The sequence below is a fragment of the Podarcis muralis genome, chromosome 3, assembly GCF_964188315.1.
Source record: "Podarcis muralis chromosome 3, rPodMur119.hap1.1, whole genome shotgun sequence".
Lineage (NCBI taxonomy): Eukaryota > Metazoa > Chordata > Lepidosauria > Squamata > Lacertidae > Podarcis > Podarcis muralis.
Genome location: NC_135657.1, coordinates 52,751,805 through 52,773,866, shown reverse-complemented (window position 1 = coordinate 52,773,866; position 22,062 = coordinate 52,751,805). Strand labels below are relative to the sequence as shown.

The 22,062-nt window shown below is 42.0% G+C and overlaps 2 protein-coding genes across 3 annotated transcripts in view; one reads left to right on the top strand and one right to left on the bottom strand.

Annotated features, from left to right (window-relative positions):
* Positions 1–22,062, top strand: part of PNLDC1 (PARN like ribonuclease domain containing exonuclease 1) — a 47,708-nt gene that overhangs the window by 17,142 nt on the left and 8,504 nt on the right. Inside the window, exons 17-19 of one of the 2 annotated variants that reach the window (XR_003705941.2) lie at positions 22–197; positions 2,503–2,601; positions 3,121–3,253. Coding sequence is in view for 1 of the 2 variants with exons in the window: in XM_028723824.2 (XP_028579657.2) it covers positions 22–197; positions 2,503–2,601; positions 3,121–3,193 (348 nt within the window). In the remaining variant the exon portion in view is untranslated. Of the gene's footprint in view, positions 1–21; positions 198–2,502; positions 2,602–3,120; positions 3,294–22,062 lie in introns of those variants that run through there. The other variant, XM_028723824.2, reaches the window with a different exon arrangement.
* LOC114593251 (mas-related G-protein coupled receptor member H-like) lies at positions 3,963–4,898 on the bottom strand. The gene has a single exon (XM_028721630.2). The coding sequence runs from the start codon at positions 4,896–4,898 to the stop codon at positions 3,963–3,965; it is 936 nt and encodes a 311-aa protein (XP_028577463.2).

Genomic DNA, 22,062 nt, shown 5'->3' with positions numbered 1-22,062 from the left:
TTAACTTAATTCTTTCCTTAGAATTTTTCCGGTATGGATGACCCTATAAAGCTTCCACCACTCCTTATCATTAATGTGCGAGGATGGCCTGGGGTTGATGAAGAGCAGATCTATCGGGAGTTTAAAATCTTCTGCAGATTTGATGTGCGGCGGCTAAAGAGGAACCAGTTTCTCTTACTCTCCAATAATTTTAAAAAGTATGTGATCCAAAACCACCTTCTCCCTACCTTAGCCGTTGTTATTCTGCCAGTTTTTTCTGATATATGTTGGACCAGACAGAGTCTCATTCCAAAACATCTGGATTCAGTTTTACTTTAGTGATCCTCATGCAGCTGGGGAAGTATATGCTTATACTCTGCTCAATAGCCACACCCATGTATGCTGCTGGGTATTTGAAATGCTTGCAAATCCAAGGGTGCAAGAAACACAGTGATACCCTTCGGAAGTAGGGGAAATCCAGTGTGCACATATTTTCAAATATAATGTAATTTCGTGTGTGTGTGTGTGTGTGTGTGTGTGTGTGTGTGTGTATATTGCAGTTTTCAAGAATTTCCAAATACAAATCTTACAATGTCATACTTCCAATACAAATACAAATCAAGCTTCCCTCTCTCCTTTTGTGGTTTCTTCTTTTATTGACATTTTTAAGACTGCATTTTCCACTTTACTCCATTTTTTAATTATTCTATAATGAATAATACTTTTAACTGCTTGATTTAAGCTAACCCTACTAATGCACTTAGTTGCATACCACGATTTTTCAAATATTCCGTACCCCTTAATCATTCCCACCCCCCTGTTTTCTTAACACACCCGTTAATTTTGCCATTTTGGCATAATCCATCAAAATAATCAGCCACTCTTATTTGGTTGGAACAACATCCTCTTTCCACCTCTGGGCAAAGACCATTCTGGCTGCGGTTGTAGCATACATAAATAAGTTTCTACAGTCCTTTGGAATTTCTGTATTCACTATCCCTAAAAGAAAAGCTGCTGGTTTGTTTCTGTTTTACTAAAAGTTATTTTGAACATTGTCTTCAATTCATTATACGTAGATCATTTCCCAGAAGGCTTTTGTTCGCTTACAGGACTACCACGTCTGATAAAAATTACCTTCCTTTACATTTCCAACACAAATATCAGGAGATAAACACAATCTATACATAATTTTCATATAATTTTATTTCACGTGTACATAACATGCTGTGAATTTTCAATCAACATTCCACAACATATCCCACGCAGCCATTTCAATATTGTGACCAGTGTCTCTTGCCCATTGAATCATCACAGATTTCACCTGCTCTTCTTTTGTTTCCCATTCTAACAACATTTTATACATTATAGAAATTACTTTGTCAGTATTTCCTAGTAGTGCTCTCTCAAATTGCTTAATGCAGTTTCTAGGACATCTTGGAGAGATTGCTAGTAAAGCAGAGAAAATAGAAACTTTTCTGCAGATTCTTTATTTTTTTTTACAAGATCAAAACATATATGTATTAGACTTTAAAAAGTATTTTTGTATTTGCACTCATGGGGTTTTGTAGGGCCATAGGTTGCCCGCCCTTGCTGTATTACTAAATGGCAGCAGACAGAGGAGTATATGGTTGCTTCAAATTCAAGCAGCGCCTGAAGGAGGATATTCTCAGGGCTTGCTTGCTCTCAGGGGGGGGGGGGGGGGCAGGATGGCACAGGAAAGGCAGACATTGCAAATTGCCCTAACCTGGGTTTGTACAGGGGTTGCTCTTGGGAGTGGCTGGGAGGTATTCTCTTTATTTTTTTTATTTAATTTCCCCCCAAAGTTGTAGAAGCGTATAAACAAAACCATCACACACCTCCTCTTTGGTTGTGGGCTCAAAAGTGGGAAGTGAAGGGCACTTTTTGTTTTGTTTTTTTCTTAATAATAATAATAAAATTTTATTTATATCCTGCCCTCCCCAGCCAAAGCTGGGCTCAGAGCGGCTAACAACAGTAAAAGTAACACAGTTTACATAAAATCACAATCAATTAATAGAAAGACATTCTAAAATCAATTCAGAATCAAATCAATTCAGAATCAAATTAATGGCAACCATTGGGCTAGAGTTCTGTGAGGATTACCAAAGGAGGGGGTCAGACTGTGCCTCGGCCAAAGGCCTGGTGGAACAGCTCTGTCTTGCAGGCCCTACGGAAAGATGTCAAGTTCCACTGTAAATAGGGGGAGAAAGAGGGTGTGTAGGTAGATGGAGCCTGCCCTCCCTCATGGCAGACAGTCAACCTGTGGCCTTGAGAGTTGCAAGAATAGGGATGAGTGACGGTGTGTTTAGGATGTATTGTCCATAAATAAATGGCAGGTGGGTAGAGTCTCTTTTGGGAGGGAATTGTCCGGTGAAAACAGCAGTTGGGTCGACAGATTTACAGCTTCAAACAGCACCAGTTTGGCTCCAGAAGCTATTTTTTGGCTATCAGATCATTCTTCTTCTTTGTAGGTCAAAGTTGTACTTTTCTTAATTATTCTTACAGTGTCAGAATGGTTTTGAGAGAATATAAAAATCATCCCAACGTGCAGATTTCCCCATACCACCACTGGAGGCATTCTCCACATGTGAATTTCTTCCTTCAGTAAGTAAAGTTAACTTTATACATAATCTCATTTTTTATTATTATTAATAGAGGCCTTGATGAAACTTAGCTTTTTAAAGTCATATCTCCCCCCCGCACCCACCCAAAAGTGAGGCAAGAGAGACTGAAAGAAATCCCTTCCTATTCTTGACAATTTGCTGCAAAGCATGGATCTGGGTATAGTATAATACATGTAGCAACTCTATATCTGTACTCAGTTTTATTTTCAGTACTTTAGGAGGTGGGAGACCAAAACTGAGGTGGTGATTAGGGGTGTCTGGAAAAGGTACATTTTCTGGACTTTTTTTTTAAAAAAAGAACTGTTTTTATTGATGGTTTTGATATCTCTTGTGAAGCGCTTAAAGGTTTTACTACAATCAAACAGTATATAAATTTTGGTATGAAAATAGACATTGGAAGTCATGCTTGTGAAAGTGAATATAAAAACAGAGTCGGGGAGGGCTCGAAATGTTGATTGCTGTGGCTGATGTTCTCCTGGATATTCTTCTCTCTTTTTAGAATTTGTGGCATTGTGACCTCTTGGTCTCTGCTGGCATTCTTCCTTGGAGGATCTGCCAATTATGCTTCGTAAGCAATCGTCTACTGGAAGCATTTTTATCTGGTGTGTGTCCTTTTCTTCCTCATCATCACTGTAAGCGATACTTACAATATATTAAAATCCATTGCATTTCTCTAGTAGTCCCAAACCTATGTGTGGTTCCTAATGTGGGAAGTGCGATGGAAGAGCAGGCCATTGTAAAGTAGCGGATAGGGAGGGGTATATTTCTGTATTAAGATTTTGCTAGAAGACAGTCCATCATTCTCTGTTCCCAGCTGCATCTCAATCTGAATAATTGTGGTCTTTCAGACAGTAGATACCTGCTCATAAATTTTCTCCCTTCCAGGTGCCTTTGATTCCATACTTTTCCTCCTTTCCTCTCCTCCACTCTGATTCTTTCTGGTTTTTGTATATATTGGCTACTCTCTGATCCTTCTTTTCTGTGGCTTTTGCTGAAGTTTATGTCGTGATTTGAGATTTCAGTCTCATTCTGTAGTCGCCCAATCACTGCAACACACTGCAAAGTTTTTTTTGGGTAAGGTTAACATTTTTTAACCTTCCACAGGTCTACCTCTGCTTCAACGTCCTTGTTATTGACCCCTGACATATCAGAAATGGACAAGTAGCCTCTGGCTCAAATAAAAGATGCAGTTGACTCTGCTGTAGATCTTGGGTGGGTTAGACAGAAGTGACAAACAGCAACATAAATTATCTGTAATTCATTTATTCTGGAGATTGGAATGCAAGTCAGCACTCCTCTTTATATGAGGACTGTTGTTTGGTTTCTGAGGTCAGGCTATTCTCAAGTCTCCTCTTGGTCTGCTTGTGTTGTTTGTTCTATGTTTGTTTCATAATTCAAAGCTCTCTCTACAAAAATCTCTAAGGCTTCCCAGGCGTTTTGCCTGCTCCACCATCCAATAGCAAAATATAAAAAAGGGTTGATGCTGCTGGTTATGGAATCAAATAACACAGAGAATGTAAACACTGGTATTTCTACTATATCATCATGCCAGTAGTCTATATATTCCAAAAGTCTAGCTGACGCATCAAAAATTAGAAACAGAATAACTGTCGCTGCAATCGTCTTGTCGAGCATTGTTTGTGTTTTCTCCTGCTTTTTGATAAAAATGGCCACAGTACAAAAGACCATGATGGGCACAAAAATCAGGAAGTCGGTGATAGCTTCAATTGTTTTTGCAATATCACAAGGGAAAGTGTCTTCATACATAAGTGCATAGAATCTTGGAAAGCATGTAAATTCTTCTACAAAAGATATTACGCACGAGAAGGCCCACAGAATGGCAGACACAATAGCTGAGAGGTTCTCTGGTCTGTGATGTTGACACCAGACAGGAGAAAAAAGTGACAGATACCTTTCAGCACAGAGAGCTGTTAATATATAGAAACTAGAGTTGCGTCCAAGAATATATGTTATCTCTAGAAAACGTGAAGTGTGTTCATTGATAGGAGCTGGTTCTACAAATAATGCAAAATAACTCAATAGATAGAGAACAACAACAAAATCAGCCATAGCCATATTCATGACATACACATTGAACTTATTCTTCTTGATCATATAGCGAAGAAACAAAATGACCATTCCATTTCCAACTAATCCCAAAATGCAGATTGGAATGCATATGATTATCATTGTTTCCTTCGTGTTGCCTTCATTGCTGACGTTCTCGTTCTCTGCATCAGCAGCATGGGCAGATAGATGGTTTTTCTGTTCCAGCATGAGATGATCAGTATGTTCAGTAACTCTTCTCAACCTGCCAATGTGAAACACATTTTGTGTGATTATTAGGTGCTGAAATACTGTAAAAGAGGAGGCAAAGTTTCAAGAGGATCTCCTGTCTGACAAAGACATTTGTGTTATAATGTTCACTAGTATTTGCAGGGAATGATCTCCCTTCTCTTCTTCACTGGCTGCTTAATACTCGATTGTTCAGGGGCCTATAAACCTTCAATTTAGGGGACATGGGATATTGTTGAAGTCTGCAAAATGTGATGTAGCCTTTCATTGCCTTCTATTGCTACAATAAGCCTTGGCTCTTTAGACACGTCTGATATCTCATAACTCTTGTTCCTGTCATCCAATTCAAGAGAGGCAGTGGATGTGGTAAACCAGTGTTTGGAGCCAGTTCAGGAACAAAACCAGGGACTCACCTACATTAATAAAGAAACAACAATTTGAATGTGCTATAAACATGCAACACGAGATGGTGCGAGAGAGCAGGAAATTTATATATGTGTTTTTCCATTGTTGTTGTTGTTATAAGGGTCTAATTTCTGACTTATTTATAGCATTTCCCCCTCTGTGTAGATCCACCCCAGGTTGACAAACTGAAACTTAACATTGTAACTAACATTGTATTATTTCAGCAAGTTTTCAGATTCATGCAGCATTTTAAAATACCTCACAAATTATTTTATCTGCTCTGATGCATTTGTTAAGGAGAATGTAAGCTGAGTAGTTAACGCACATAACAATCAAGCACCATGGAGAATGTACACATGATTTGCCCATGAAGAAGGAATTGTGCACATTTCCTAGTTGATATACATAATCTCCGATAGGCCTTGGAAAAATCTGCCTATCACAATAGTTATATGCTTGACTTCCTTTGTCAAGCTGTGGATTATTATGCAGGGTCTTTCCACTAGACAACTGCATGATATGTCTCATTATATCCTTGGAACTCAAACTTCCATTTGTGGATCTTAGCAACATATACTGGTGTAGCTAATTCATCAGGGCAAACAAAACAGTTTCTGAGTCAAACTCCGTCAAGAAAGCCAATTAAAATGGATCCATGTAATAGGTGTTTTCCTACAGAGGCTGGAACTGCGCAGTGACAAGGCATTGCGACTTGGTGGTGGTGGTGGTTGCGGCCAGTCTCAGAGTACGGGAGGAATTTCTTTAGTAGTGGTCTCAGAACCATTTATTTTAAGATTGTTGGAGCCACAGTCCCCTGGAAGATGTAAGAAGAGAAGAGAGGCAGGAATTGAGCAGCCCTGTGGTAGGCTGGATCCATTCAGACACCTTGTTCAAAGCTCAGGCTGGAACAGCTGGAACTGTACAGTGGCACACAACAGGACTTGACAGCACGCTCAATACCTCTGTGAAGCGGTCTGCACAAGTTTTGTTACACAGACCACTGCTAAACATTTTGAGAGTGTGCAGAGTACACTTGATGATAAGCTCTGCCTGTGTTTTGTCAAGTTCACATTGAGACTTCCCCCTCCCCCTTGCAAACCAACCATTTCATCGCCCTCGGCTCCCTAGCAAACTAGACGACAGATTGTGCCCTACCAAGAATGAAAAGACAATTGGAAGCTATAATATGTATACCCTTTTAACAGAGAGACCAGGGCACCTTCCTAACCTGGTGCCCTCCAGATGTTTTGGACTACAACTATCATCTCTGACTATTGCCCATGTTGGCTGATGCTGATGGAAGCTATAGTCCAAAATATTGGGAGGGCACCATGTTGTGGAAGCCTGAGCCATAGTATTTTAATGCATCTTTTTATATTATTTTAATACTATTGGTATTTATAATTCCATTTTAATGATTGCCTTTTGTGTTTGTAGCTTGTTCTGTTTTACCTGTGTATGCCGCCTTGAGTCCTGGACTGAGAAAAAAGTGGGACATAAATAAATATTATAATGGTGATGATGATAATGATAATGATGATAAGACAGGTGATTGAGGCATATTATTTGTGCTGGCTGCTTGTTCACAGGAAGAACAGATCAGTTCAGATATAGCCAGAATTATCAAACAGGAAAGTTTTCAGAATTCATGCTAAATGAAGAGCTAATGAAACTAATGAAAATCTAAAAAATCAAACTGATGTGAATAACTGCAAGAAATAAAAATGAATACTAGCAAGATTCCAAGGTTCTTTTCAACTTTCTTTGGTTACATTTCTGCTCACTATAGGAGTTGTGAAAGCGCGACCCACCTCACTATGATGATGCGTGCTGTATGTAACAAAGAGAATATGAGAATCCCATGACCTCATAGCAACTGTTAACCATAGTCTGGTGATGTCCGCCATGGCATCATTCTGGATCCATTTCAACCTCACATCTGCTTTGGGTTTGACAGAGAACCAGACTTGATTGTCCAAGTAGATGACTGGTAGAAGACTAGTAGGCAATAACAGCACAGATGTCTCAAAATAGATGTGATACAACATTCCATACTTATTAATAAATAAGTATCAGCATTCCGCAGTAGCTGAAGTTTTTGAACCATCTTGGGGGGCAGCCTCATGTAGAAAGTGTTACATGCTTTACAATCTGAAAGTCATGAAGGCTGCAGCCCTAAACATATTTACTGGGGAGCAAACCCAGTTGAGCAGAACGAGACTTGCTTCCATATAAACATGACCAGGATTATATTGCAAATATGGATGGATAGGTTTCTTTATCCCAGTAGTAGGTACAGTCAGTGTATCAGCCAAGGCTGATAGAGGTACCTCTGTTCCATAGCTATTACTTGGTGTTGCAGGACCCATGTTGTGATAGTGATCACTTCCCCCATCTTCCATCTCAGACACCATGTCCAGGACTGAGGACTGCCATAGTGTGCTGCTTATTACGTAAATAGTTCAAGGTCTAGGGCAGTGGCTCCCAACCTTTTTTTGGCCATGCCCCACCTAAGCACCTCTAATATCCTGATCCCCCCCCCAATGACATATAATTCTTACTATTCAAAAAGTGAACTCCTATTCACATGGAGGAAGCCTAAAAGGCTATTCACTGTTCATAACTCTTTCTTGAATTGCCCCACGTTGGGAACCATGGGTCTGCAGACTCTGCCTCAATGTGTCTGATCACCATTTTATAAAGAGGTGCACCCACCAAGCAGCATGAATACAGGAGTATGAGAGAAACTAGTTGTGAGTTAATTGAATTTAAAAATTTAAAATTAAAAAAATTAATTTTAGGATGAATGAGGGAACTGATAGATCTAGCAGCACAAAGGATCAACTGTTGAATTAATTTGGACACAAGCAACTGAGCAAGCGGGGGAGGGGAAAACTACTAGCAATCAAATTTCCATTTCATTCAAGGGAGAGAACCAAGTGCTGCGCCAAACGAACTACAATTCATTGGGGGAAACAGGATGACCACAAAAATCCTTTGCATCAAACACCAATCAACATCTGCAATTCTTGTACTCCACCCAATCCCAATCCCTGCTCAAGATAGAGGAAATTACAGTAGCCCGATGAATCAATTATAACTCTTCAGAATTTTTGTCGTTTGCAAACATGTTGCTTAAACACTGTGCTGCTCAAAATTCAATGGCAACAGACTAAATTTGCTTAGAATGATTAAACACCCCCACAGCAACTGAGCAAGAATCCAACAAGCACCATAAATTCCTGAGATCTGTATTCACCAATGCAAACTGAAGCAGTCCTGACATCAGAACAGTCATGGCAAGCCTATGAGGTGAAAACCCTTTGATTATCCCCCATAAACATTCTTTTTCTTAGTTTTGCTTCGGGGCAGCTAGTGATGGTAGCCCGCGTTATGCTGCGAACAAACCAATCACCCTGCTATTCAGTCTCTGCCAAAACAGAAAAGGTGGTGGTAGGGTTATAAACCAAGGCTGCCGGATGGCTACTTCCTCAACACAGAAAAAAATAGTAAGCTCAGGAAAAAAGGGGGAGCTATAAACCCAGGCTCCTAGATGGCTAGTTGAGCAATGCTGAAAAAAACTAACCAAGCTCGTTCCAGGAAAATGCATCACATGACCACTCAGTTCACCTGAAGCACAATAGTGCTTGCAGTAGAGCTCCTCACCAAACCACATGGTGATGGATGGCACACGTGGACCAACACAAAATAGTCCCACTCGGATTCCTTCACGAGCCAACGCAAATCCACATGCAAACCTCAACTGGCAACCGGGAGGCACTCTGAAATCTGGGTGTGAATTTGACTTTGTGGCAATTTAGCTTGGAGCTGCTGGTTGCTGCCACTTGCTCTCCCCACTCCTCGGATGTTTCTCGCTGATCTTCAGCCTCTTCTGGCACTGTTGTCTTTGGCCTCTTACAGTGGCCCACACAGCTCCATTTGCAGCAAGATCTGACAAGGAACTATGTGCAAAGGAAGAGGCGAGCCTCGTGTGAGGAGCAGACCCAAGTGAAGCTTGCTGTTCAGTTGGGTCCCGTCCACCACTGCATGAGCACCTGTCCCCAAACCGGCTCACCATTGGCCAATTTGTCGGTAGGCTTGGATTCAAACTTTTTCCTGGTGAGTAGGCCCTTTTGGCCTCCCACCTGCCAGGAGCCCTCCACTACAGCAAGTCTGAATCAACCCCTTGTCAGATCTAAAGAAGGAGGCAGATGGCCCACAACACTGCTGCACCTATTACGAGGTAAGTGGACTTACTGAATGACTACGTTGAGAAAGGTCACGCTCAGTTTTTGGTGGCTCAGCCACTTCTGCCCCCACTAATCTGTGGTGATGGACAGGCTAGATGCAGAGGAACAGTGGGAGGCACCAACGGGGGAACCCAAAGAGAAGAAGACTCTGATCCAGGGGATTCGATGTGGGACGAGGAAGAGTGGTCAGAGGGAGAAGACTGAGTGGAGGCTTTGTCAGAATCTGAAGAGATAACATGGTGTACAGAGCAGGAAGGGTCTTATGTCCGAGAGCAATCCGGAATCAGAGGCAGAAGCAAAGGCTGGAGAGGAAGGGAGGGCGAGAGGCAGAGATGAGGCTGATTGCTGAAGAAGCCAGGGGGGTCTCCCCCTCCTTCTGTGACCAGCTTGCCTCCCCCTGGGTCACTAAGAACCAGAAGACGTATGAAGAGGGTGGAACAAAGACAAGGCATTGGAGTCTCAGATTGCTTGGGAAGGACCTGGGGAAGCTGGAGACGTTTAGTTAGACTTACTGGGAAGAGTTGCTATGGTCACTAGGCTTGGCCTCCTGAGCTTTTTTGTTTCTTGGAAGAGAGTTAACCATGTGAGTTATTGCTGTCCTGCTCCTGGCACCTGCCCTGACATCTGTCATCTCTGCTGTCTAGTTTTGACTATAGTCCTCTACTTTCAGCCCACCTGCTGCCTCTGCCTAGGTAGCCACCCAAAGGAGAGAGTGGCCCTAGTGCCATGCCTAGGTGGGTGTGTTAGAATCAATGTAAAGAACAACCTTAAAGTATTTGAAATAAATTTATTCTGAAACTTGGAAGGAACGTCGTTTTTCTCTCCATAAAACACACATTTTTTTAAAAAAAGAAATTATTTCTGAGGCCAAGGATATTGTCATGCCTGCTCCTGGTCCGCTGGTGTTGGCTCTGATGTGACTTCAGTATCCTTTAAAGCCCTCTCAAGAAACATATAGAAGGGTTCAAAGCCTTTCTGCCTCTTCCAGCTTCCAACAATGAAGAATACAAAAGGAATGGTGCTGCAGGTAGAAGAATCCAGTAACAGACTAATGCTAGTGAACATATAATAATCTATTGCACTTACCCAAAGTGAAATAATATTAACAAGTCTAACTGGGACAGTAAGCAAAAGAATAAGAATTGCTATGGCCACAATGGTTATGTCAAGTCTTGCTCGATGCTTTTGCTGTGATCTTTGCATTCTGATCCAAATGGCAAAAGAGAAACAGAAAATGCAGGAGGAAAAAATAATGACCTCCATGATGAGTGCCAGCACGCTTGCAGTTCTACAGGTGGTATAAGCCCAAGTACTGACTGTTGCATAGCAGGAAAAATATTCCACCAGTGACTCTAGGCCAGAAACGAACCACAAAATCACACACATCATTACCGAGAAATGCTTGGTCCGGCGATGTTGCCACCAGACTGGGAAAAAGACAATGAGGAATCTGTCAGCAGTGAGAAATGTTACGACGTATATATTTGTGTCATATGCAAATATATGAAGTATCTCCATTACACGTTGGAATACTGTAGAGGTTTCCACTCCTGCGAGAAGAAAAGCAGCCACTTCAAGGTTGGAGAATATTACAATAAGGTTTGTAAAGGTCACACTCAAAAAATATGGGCCTAACTTTGGCTTGTTGATCTTGAAGCAGTAAAGGCACAAGACAATTGCATTAGCTATTAATCCAACGATGCAGATGGGAATAGATACAGCCAGCACGTTTAATCTGTAGAAGTATGAAGTTTGCATGTATTTGACAGTATTCTTGCATGCATCAGTAGTGTGGGAAGACAAGGTGCTTGCCTTTGCCATCATGACATTATTGATGTTTTCCATTTTCCTTCTCAGCCTGTGGAAATCAAATACAACTTGTAATTATTAAGGTGCTGATATTTATGTAACAGAGGTAGGAAATTTTGAAAAGGACCACCTGCCTGACAATATTCTAGTTGCCTATGTTTCAGCTGAGAACAGCCCAGTTCGAATTTGTGATCTCACTTGTCTGGCTGCTTTGTACTGGATTGTAAAAGAGGGATATGAGCCTCCATTTGGAGTTACAGTGGTACCTCGGTTTAAGAGCAGCCCTGTTTACGAACTATTCAGTTTACGAACTCCGCAAAACTGGAAGTAGTGTCCCAGTTTGCGAACGTTACCTTGGTTTACGAACAGAAGCTGAACGGTGGAAGGGCACCAGCGGCAGGAGGCCTCATTAGGAAAAGTGCACCTCGGTTTAAGAACGGTTTCCGTTTAAGAACGGACTTCTGGAATGGATTAAGTTCGTAAACAGAGGTACCACTGTAATGAGAATGTCTGGCCACAACAAAATCTGTTGTGGACTTCCACCCACTCTTTCTACAGAAAGGTCTAGCACATATCACCCCCATGGATATTCCCTAGAACAGGGAGGGAGAGCACATGGCCTTCCAGATCTTGCTGAATTTCAACTCAAATCACCCCTAATCATTGGCCATGTTTACTGGGGCTGATGGAAGCTGTGGTCAAACAAAATGCAAAGGCTTAAACATTCCCCATCCCTGTCTGGGAAGACCATGTCCTTCAGGTTTGTCTGTTGAAAGCACTGGTAGGCCAGCTAACAGGTGCTGATAGTGAGCCACTCCTTGCCAAAGAATTGTTGAGAGCACATTAAGGGCTCATTTCCACTTGCCCACACTTGATGTCACATATGACTTCAGGCATGGAGACGGTGGGCATGGTTGAGGGGAAATGACCTTGTGGGCCAAATTGGGAACTGTGACAGGGATAATAAGGCCCATGCGTCAGAGACCCCCCCCCCCTGCTGCCTGGTATAAAGAATGCATTCTCATGGCACATAGTAATCGCTGTTGTGTATTATCCCCCATCCCCAAAGGTAATGTAAAAAGATTAACACAAAGTACTCAGAAGCTCAGCTCATTAATGCAGTGCAGCCCTATTTCATGAGTAGTCTTGATTAAGAAGGAGAAATTAGACAGAAAAAGCTTGGATTTGTTTGATATTTACCTGTGTTTGATATTACTGCAATTACTGCCTCAGATCTGGTCTTTACGAAATTTCAAGTGACTCATTTAACATAATTTTGAAGAGGATAGCCAGTTGTTCAACAAAGACTTTAGAAATTTAGAGGGGAATTTGGACTAGGTGCTTTGTTTTTCCTGAGATTCTTAATTCTTTCTTACTTCTTTCTTTGTAAATAGTATTTGCAGAATGGTTAATTCCAAGGTGGCTGAGTATATAGAACTGGAAAGAAATTCAAAAGTTGTGTTATTTCATAGCAATCTAGATTGCTGTTTGTATCCTGACTGCTGTATGACTCTATAATCTAACATATTATAACAGTAGTTTTGATACTGACTTTTTTAGAATTCTTCAGAGTTTCAAATTGTGTTTGTGTTTCAAATGATAAATGCTGGATAGTGTACCATGGATTTTTTTTATAACCTGTTTTGCTCTGGATATTCTGTTGGGGAGGGGTCTGATGTGTGCAATCATAGGTAGCAACTAACAGAGATATGGTTTCTGCACTATTGTAATCAAATTGAGAGAGAAAGAATACCATGATTTTGTTATTCTCGTAATGGTTCAAGAAACATTGGACTTACTGCTTCAGTTCTCTGGACGTTAATCCATCCGCAGATTCCAGCAGCTTCTGACATTCTGCACACCCATTGGATAGCAGATATTTTTCAAGAATCTAGTTACAAATTTGGCCTCTGCTGGTCAGTTGATCCCATATCCCAAGATAATCACAAAATATTGCTCAGACAAATCTTGTTCGGGCACAAGGTGGCACAATTGGATGGAATCTCAAAGTGAGGACACCACTTGTAGAATCCATCAGAGATGGTACTAAGGTCTAGTAACCCCACTGGACCAGGACAGTTTCCAATTTCTGGAGTAGTTGCCTTCATGTAGCAGTTGGATGCATAAGTCATTATTGCTGCTGCAGTGCAAGCCTGTTATGTGTCCATGTGACTACTATCCCTTTTCTGTTGTTAAGCTGTTGGGATTGGCAGGAACAACTGGCATTGAGGCCATGGAAGATGTGGTCACATGGGATGATGCCTAGCACAGATACTTTTACATGAAACTTCCTCAACCTGGTGTCCTCAGATGCTGGTCTCCAACTTCAGATTGGCCCAGGAAACATAGCCAAAGGTCAGTGAAGGTGGGAGTTATGGTGAAACAACATTGGGAGGTCACCGAGGAAGGCTTCTCTAAAGGACATCTGAGTGATCCTGGCTTTACCTTCTCTCAGAACTGACTTACATCGTGGATTGGAATCAAAGTGGACTGAGGGAACTCCACCCCACTAAACAATCTTAGCAAAGCACATAGCTATGATGCGTTTTTGTTTCAAGAGACTTATGACTTTCCCATTGTAATTTTGGAGAGAAGTGCTGATAGGCAAATGACTAACAGATATCAGTTTTTCTGCCTTTTTAAATCTTCCTCTCTTTGCCCCTCTGCCACTTCCACCAACAAAAAAGGGCAAAGTTGGAGGCATATTTTTTGTGCAGTGATCTACTTAACCAGGCATAGGCAAACTCGGCCCTTCTGAAGTTTTGGGAATATAACTCCCACCATCCCTAGCTTAACAGGACCAGTGGTCAGGGGTGATGGGAATTGTAGTCTCAAAACACCTGGAGGGCCGAGTTTGCCTATGCCTGTGCTTAACTATCTGGTCACTGACAGGATACTCAGGATAAATAGGCCACATAGAATCAGAATTAAGTCTGGCAAGTTAATTAGTTAGGTAATGATGGCAGTAACAAAAATGTAATGGTTACGAATCAAGCTCACAAAAGCAGCTGCAAGACAGAAAAGACAATACCGGTAGATGCACTCCAATGTTCATTTCAACCTTCTTTGATCATACTTCTGCTCTGTACAGAAAACATTCCTACAAAGTTGTGACTTGCTTCACTATTGTGAAGTGTAACAAACTGAATGTTGGAATGGATACAGAATGATATCACAGATGAGCTAATGCTCACCTTGGCTAACAATTGCTGTGAGGTCATGAGATTCCAACATTCAGTTTGTTACACAAGTGGCATTTCAAGCCAAAGAGCTGCTTGTGTTGCTTCTAAATCAATTTATATCAGCATGATACTACTTTAAAAACTTAATTCATTTTTTATTTTTAAAAAACATTTAAAATGCAAAACCAAATAAATTTAAAATGCAAAATCAAACAGAGCGATGACCTATATTTCCAGTGAATCTTAGTTTGTGAAGCTCTGCCTTTAATATTTATAAGTAAATATAATTGTAGCTGTTGTGTGCTTAAAGCAAACTCTCTGAAGAAAGTACAGTAATATTAATCCACAAGATATTCATCAAATGAAGCAGATTTACTAAAGCCAGTGCAATTATTTCTTTGTACCAGTAAAGCTGTGCTGCTGCTGTGAAAAAAAAACACGAATTCCATTCTAGGGAAAGGAATGGAAAGGAATTATGCTGATACCATAATGCAGTTATACAAATCTATAGCAGGATTGCCACACCTCCAGAATCTTCCAGACATAGCCATGCTGGTAGTGTAGATTTTGATGAATTTTATTAAAATAAGCTCAACAACTTTTGTGTCTGGATTTTCACTTTTTGAAACATGGCAATCCTAATCTATAGTGTGACTGCATTTGCAATACTGTGTACAATTCAGTGAGTTCACTTCAAAAAGGTTATTGTGGAATTGGACACAGTTCAGGAACAGTTCAGAAAAGGGCAATGGAAGTGACCAAGGAGGTGGTGTGAGTTAATCTGTGAGTTAAAGGTGCAGCTGGATAAGGCTATTAATGGAGGATAAGGCTACTCATGGCTCCTAGCTACATGTCTGTGTTCTACCTTCACTGTCAAGAGACACTATGCCTCTGGCTACTAGCTGGAAACGAGCAGGGGAGAATGCTGTTGTGCTTATGCCTTAACTTGAAGGCTTCTCCCAGGCACCTGGCTGGCTTCCATGAGAAGGGGCCGAGATGGGGTGTGGGCCTGATTCAGAAGGCTCAATTTATGTCCTTACGTTTTTAACAGTCTCAAATATCTGAAGAGTAGTATTGCTAATTCCCCAAAATGAGCCTTTTCGTGAATACGCATGGACAACACACATTTACAGTGGAACTTCAGTTTTCGAACGTCTCCGTTGTCGAACGTTTTGGCTTTTGAACGCCGAAAACCCGGAAGTAACTGCTTCGGTTTTTGAATGATTTTCAGAAGCCGAACATGCTACGTGGCTTCCATTTTGAGTTTCCCTGTTGTACTGAGGATTCCGTATTCAGTTTTCGAGTTTTGAATGTTTTGGAAGTTGAACGGTTTTCCAGAACGGATTACTTTCGAAAACCAAGGTGCCACTATACATGCAAATGTGTGTATAGATACAGGAGCAGAACTGATCATAGCATGGCAATGAAAGTGTTACGGTGAGCACCTGTACTTAAGATCTTATCCCTGCAGCAGTGATAACACCAAGAGGTCTCTTTCTTTCCTCTGGGCTTCCAGACTCCTCACTTTCATCCTCTGTTGCCACTCCTAACATCTTTTTCGTATTGATTGCTTGCCCTTCTCAACTGTCTGATCGTCTTGTCCACACTTTTGCTCTCCCTTGAGGACCTTTACTAAATGACCTCATTGAGAAATGGTGATCACTGTCAGTCTTTGGTGGCTCAGTCACCTTTGCCCTCTAGTTTTGACTATAGTCCTCTACTTTCAGGCCACCTGCTGCCTCTGCCTAGTTGGCCACCCAAAGGAGAGAGTGGCCCTAGGTGCCTAGGTGGGTGTATTAGAATCAATGTAAAGAACAACCTCAAAGTACAGTATTTGAAATAAATTTATTCTGAAACTTGGAAGGAATGTCGTTTTTTCTCCATAAAACATATACATTTTATTTTATATAAAAAAATTATTTCTGAGGCCAAGGATATTGTCATGCCTGCTCCTGGTCCACTGCTGTTGGCTCTGATGTGTCTTCAGTATCCTTTAAAGCCCTCTCAAGAAACATACAGAAGGGTTCAAAGCCTTTCTGCCCCTTCCAGCTTCCAACAATGAAGAATACAAAAGGAATGGTGCTGCAGGTAAAAGAATCCAGTAACAGAGCAGTGGTCGTCAACAGATACCAGTTCATTGATTCCACCCAATATGAAATAGCATGAAGTAATCTAGTTGGGACATTGAGACTCAGAATCAGGATAGTTATGACTACAATGGTGATGTCAAGTCTTGCTAGAGGCTTTTGCTGTGGTCTTCGCCTTCTGATCCAAATGGCCAAAGTGAAGAAGAACAAGCTGGGGGAAAAAACGATGGCTTCCATGATGACTTCCACTATATTTGCAATTGTACAGATGGCAGTGTTAACATTAACTGTTTCATATCTTGGATAGCAGGAAAAATATGCCATAAGTGACTCCAGGCCAGAAACCATCCACAAAATCGCACACATTGAGACAGAGAAATCTTTGAACCGGTGATGTTGCCACCAGACTGGGAAATAGACAGTGAGAAACCTTTCAGCGGTGAGAGCTGTGAAGATATATAAGGTGGTATCATATGCAAAAATATGAAGCATCTCCATTACACGTTGGACTACTGTAGGGGTTTTCATGTCTCCGAGAAAAAAAGCAGCCACTTCAAGGTTGCACAAGATTATAATAAGATTTGCAAAGGTCACATTTAAAAAATATGGGCCTAACTTTGGCTTGCTGATCTTGCAGCAGTAAAGGTACAAGACAATTGCATTAGCTATTAATCCACAAATGCAGATGGGAACAGATGCAATCAGCATATTTAATCTGAAATAGTATGAAGCCTCCATGTATTTGACCATTTTCTTGGGTGCACCAGCAGTGTGGGAAGACAAGGTGTTTGCTTTTGCCATCATGACATTATCAATGTATTCCATTTTTCTTCTCAACCTATAGAAATCACATATAATTTGTAATTATTGAGGTATTGAGTTTTTCAGTATTCCACTTCCCAAAATCTGGCAGAGAACTGCCAATTTTGAATTTATTTATGCTCTCCCTTGTTTGGCTGCTTGTAATAGGCGGATATCAGAATTCATCCCCCACCCCCCCATAATAATAATAATAATAAAAAATTTTATTTATATCCCGCCCTCCCCAGCCTTAGCCGGGCTCAGGGCGGCTAACAACAATAAAACAGTACAAAAGTACAACATAAACAACACTCTAAAATCATTCATTCTAAAATTAATTAATTCAAGCCACTGGCAGCCATTGGGCCAGAGCTCCGCGAAGATTGCCGAAGGAGGGAGTCAGGCTGTGCCCTTGCCAAAGGCCTGGTGGAACAGCTCTGTCTTGCAGGCCCTGCGGAAAGATGTCAAGTCCCGCAGGGCCCTGGTCTCTTGTGACAGAGTGTTCCACCAGATCGGAGCCACAGCCGAAAAGGCCCTGGCTCTCGTTGAGGAATGGTTGCAGCGTTCAGGACTTTTTAGTTTAGCAAAAATATGAGTAAGGAGTGACTTAAGTGACTCAGTTAATATAATTGGGGGGGACCATTTTTTTCAAGCAAAATCTTAGAAAATTCAGAGATGAATTCATATGAATGCTTAGTTTAAGTGGGACAAAGCACTATCCTATGGTAGAATACTCAAAGTAAGAATTTGAAAATAGCTGTTGCTGTTGCTGATACTGATTCCGCCTTCCCTTGTCAGAGACATGGCTCCTTCTTGCCTTCCTCCGTCTCCGGCAGCCGCCCCCTTCCCCGATCGGGAAAGCCATGCTAAGTCCGCCTCCTCTCTTTTATTAGCATCGTGCAGACCTCTCCCCTGATGGTCTCTCCGAGCAGCTCCATATAGATGTTAAAAAGCATGGGGGAGAGGATGGAACCCTGAGGGACCCCACAAGTGAGAGCCCAGGGATCTGAACACTTATCCCCCATCACCACTTTCTGGACACGGCCCAGAAGAAAAGAGCAGAACCACTGTATAACAGTGCTCCCAGCTTCTCTAGATGGTGCAGAAGGATGTTATGGTCAATGGTATCAAAGGCTGCTGAGAGATCCAGCAGAACTAGGAAACAGCTTTCACCTTTGTCCCTAGCCCACCGGAGATCATCAACCAGCATGACCAAGGCAGTTTCAGTCCCATGATGAGGCCTGAATCCCGATTGGAAGGGATCCAAATGGTCCGCATCCTTCAGGCGTGCTTGGAGTTGTTCAGCAACCACCCACTCAATCACCTTGCCCAAAAATGGAAGATTTGAGATTGGGCGATAGTTGGCCATATTAGCCGGGTCTAAAGATGTTTTTTTAAGAAGCGGTTTAATAACCACCTCTTTTAGCGTGGCTGGGAAGGCTCCCTCACAGAGGGAAGCATTTACCACCCCACAGAGCCCATCACCCAGCCCTTCCCGGCTCGCTTTTATTAGCCACAATGGGCAAGGATCATGGAGACAGGTGGTCGGTTTCACTTGCCTAAGCAGCATGTTCACATCCTCAGAGGTAACAGATTGGAACTGATTCCATGCAACTTGACTAGACAGGACTCTAGCACTTCCCCACTCCGGCCCTGCTCCCATGGTGGAGTCTACCTCTTTCCGAAACTGAGAGACTTTATCTGCAAGAAACTTTGCAAAATCATTGCAGGAGATATTGGGGTCTTTTCTAGGCCCTGATGGCAAAGGTGGTTCTGTTAAATTGCGAACCACCTGAAAGAGTCTCCTGCTGCTACTTTGCTACTTTCTGCATATGCAATAGAGGCGGTAAAGAAAGTCCTCTAGGCCATCGTTATTGCCACTTGGTAGGCTCAACATTGAGCTCTAACCTGTTTCCGGTCCAATTCAGAATGAGTTTTCCACCACCGGTGCTCTAGCCATCTCAGCAATTGTTTCATCGCCCTCAGCTCTAGGGAAAACCATGGGGCTGTCCGGGCTCCATGTAATCGGAGAGGGCACTTCGGAGCCAAACAGTCAATAGCCCTGGTTAACTCCGCATCCCACGGACCACCAGGGAATCAGCTGAAAGGCCATCAACATGGGATAAAACATACCCTACACTCTCTGGAAACCATTTGGATCCATTAAGTGGCGGGGACGGACCATCTGAATCGGTCACACCTCCCCACAGAGGGGAAGGGTCGCGGAGAAGTCCAGTTGCACCAGGAAGTGATCTGACCATGGCACTTCTTTAGTTTTGCTTTTACTTAGTGTCAGATCACTAACATCCATAGAGGTGAACACCAGGTCCAAGGCATGTCCGCGGTTATGAGTTGGGCCAGACTTATTCAGGGACAGCCCCATGGAAGCCATGCTTTCCATGAAGTCCCGAGCAGCCCCTTGTAAGGTTGTGTCAGCATGGGTGTTAAAATCCCCTAGGACAACCAAACTAGGTGTCTCCAGGAGAACATCCGCCACGACCTGAAGCAAGTGTGGGCCCTGCTCCCTGATGCTAGGCCTTTTCCCATCTGGCCTAGGGATGGGACACTTGCTTCCTCCACACTCACAGCAGCCGCAGTAAGGCATTTTAAGGTACAGTGGTACCTCGGGTTACATATGCTTCAGGTTACATACCCTTCAGGTTACAGACTCTGCTAACCCAGTAATATTACCTCAGGTTAAGAACTTTGCTTCAGGATGAGAACAGAAATCGTGCTCCGGCGGCGCAGTGGCAGCAGGAGGCCCCATTAGCTAAAGTGGTGCTTCAGGTTAAGAACAGTTCAGGTTAAGTACGGACCTCCGGAACGAATTAAGTACTTAACCTGAGGTACCACTGTATATGTATTTTAAGATTAGCAACTGCTGACTTCAACAAAATGCTGAGCAGTTGCAAAAACAAGCTAACTCCACTTGGAGGCCTTTCATATGTTGCCTGAGCAAAATGGATTCCAAAAAAAATGCAGTTTAATAGGTCAATAATAAAAGTTTCGCCTTCACCCCTTCTCCCTCGTTAGCAGCAACTAGAATTTTAATATTTTTGTTAAGGGAAAAATAAAGTTTCAGTAGCATAATAGAACATAATCTCGTAACTTTTCCTTCAGGTTTGTTTTTGTTTGTTTGTTTGTTTTTTTGGCGATAACAGATAAAAAAATTTCTGCCTTTTCTCATTGCCCCTCTGCCATTCCTACCCATCACAAAAGTACAAAGGCTAGGTATATATTATTTATGCAGTAAACTGCTTAAAGATCTGATCGCTGATTGGGTTCTCTTTGGAGAAATAGACCACATACAGTCAGAATTAATTCTGCAGGTTCCTACAAGGCCTGCTAAACAGATAGCTGATGAGGGGAACTAGCAGCAATGTGGGTGTTTAAAAATCAAACTCACGTAAGCAGTAGCAAGACAGAAGAGTCAGTACTAATGTGATTGTACTCCAATTTTCATTTCAAACTTCTTTGACCATGCTTCTGCATAATATGACCAGTTCCACTCCTATGAAGTGTGACTTATGTAACAAACTGAATACTAGAATCTCATGACCTCACAACTACTGTCAGGTGCGATATGGTTACGCTCACGGTGATATCACCTTGTACCTATATACATATAGCTTCAAATGAAGGGAAGGAGACTGCTTTGATTTCCCTGGTAGATGACGTGTACCTGGAGAGAGAGTATTTATTTATTTATTTATCAAATTTATATACCGCCCTATACCCGGAGGTCTCAGGGCAGTTCACAGAACAGAGTTACCGACTCCTAGGAGCCCCCCAAATGTGTATTTTGAGGGGGCCAGGGTGTTTGGCCCCACCCCGGCTCCTCGCCACATTGCATAATATCACACCAGCCCGCCCCACCCCCCATCCACTGGAGAAGCCAGTGCCTCTGCCTCATTTGTTATCTCAGTCTTCCGGAGATCTTTTCATATCATCAGTCATCGTAACCTCTTCAACAGTCTGGACTGGTTCCATTCCTGAATGGTGGAGAGATACCAGAAAGTGGTACTGGGGCCATTCCTTGCATGGTTTCTAAAAAAGTTTTGAAGGCTTCCATTTCCACCAAGGGAAACGAAACAACTTTCTTACGGTCCACATATTGCACATGGAAATTCTCTAACTGCTCAGCCACTGCAGATGACTCAATAATGAACCTTATCAATTCCTTGGCAGTTTGCAGACTCCTTTCATCCTTCTGTCCAACTGAGGATATATGAGCAATTATACTTCCAATTAAATTAAATTCCAAGTCCTCTTATAAATAAATTCCATGTCACTCCATAAATAATAAAGGGTGAGGAAGAGTCAGCTCTAAGTTTCCATTGTAAACCTTTTGCAAAATAGAACTTCCCTCCCTTTTTCCTTTTTTAAAATACACACAGTTCCATTTAATGTTATATTCCATATGTATAATCCAATTTCTTCCATCCTTGCTTGTACAAATATAATTTGAACTAACATTCAGAGGAGGTTGCCAAATCATAAATGTAGAGAACTTTAAATAAAGAAACGATAGGCTCCCCTCCCCACATCTTTTACACCTAATTAAGTCTTATCTCGAGTTCAAACCTTAAAGTCCTTGCAGTTGGTTTTGTTC

What these genes read in the sequence shown, in the direction of transcription:
- LOC114593251 (XM_028721630.2), bottom strand. Translation starts at nt 4,898, where the DNA reads ATGCTGGAACAGAAAAACCATCTATCTGCCCATGCTGCTGATGCAGAG.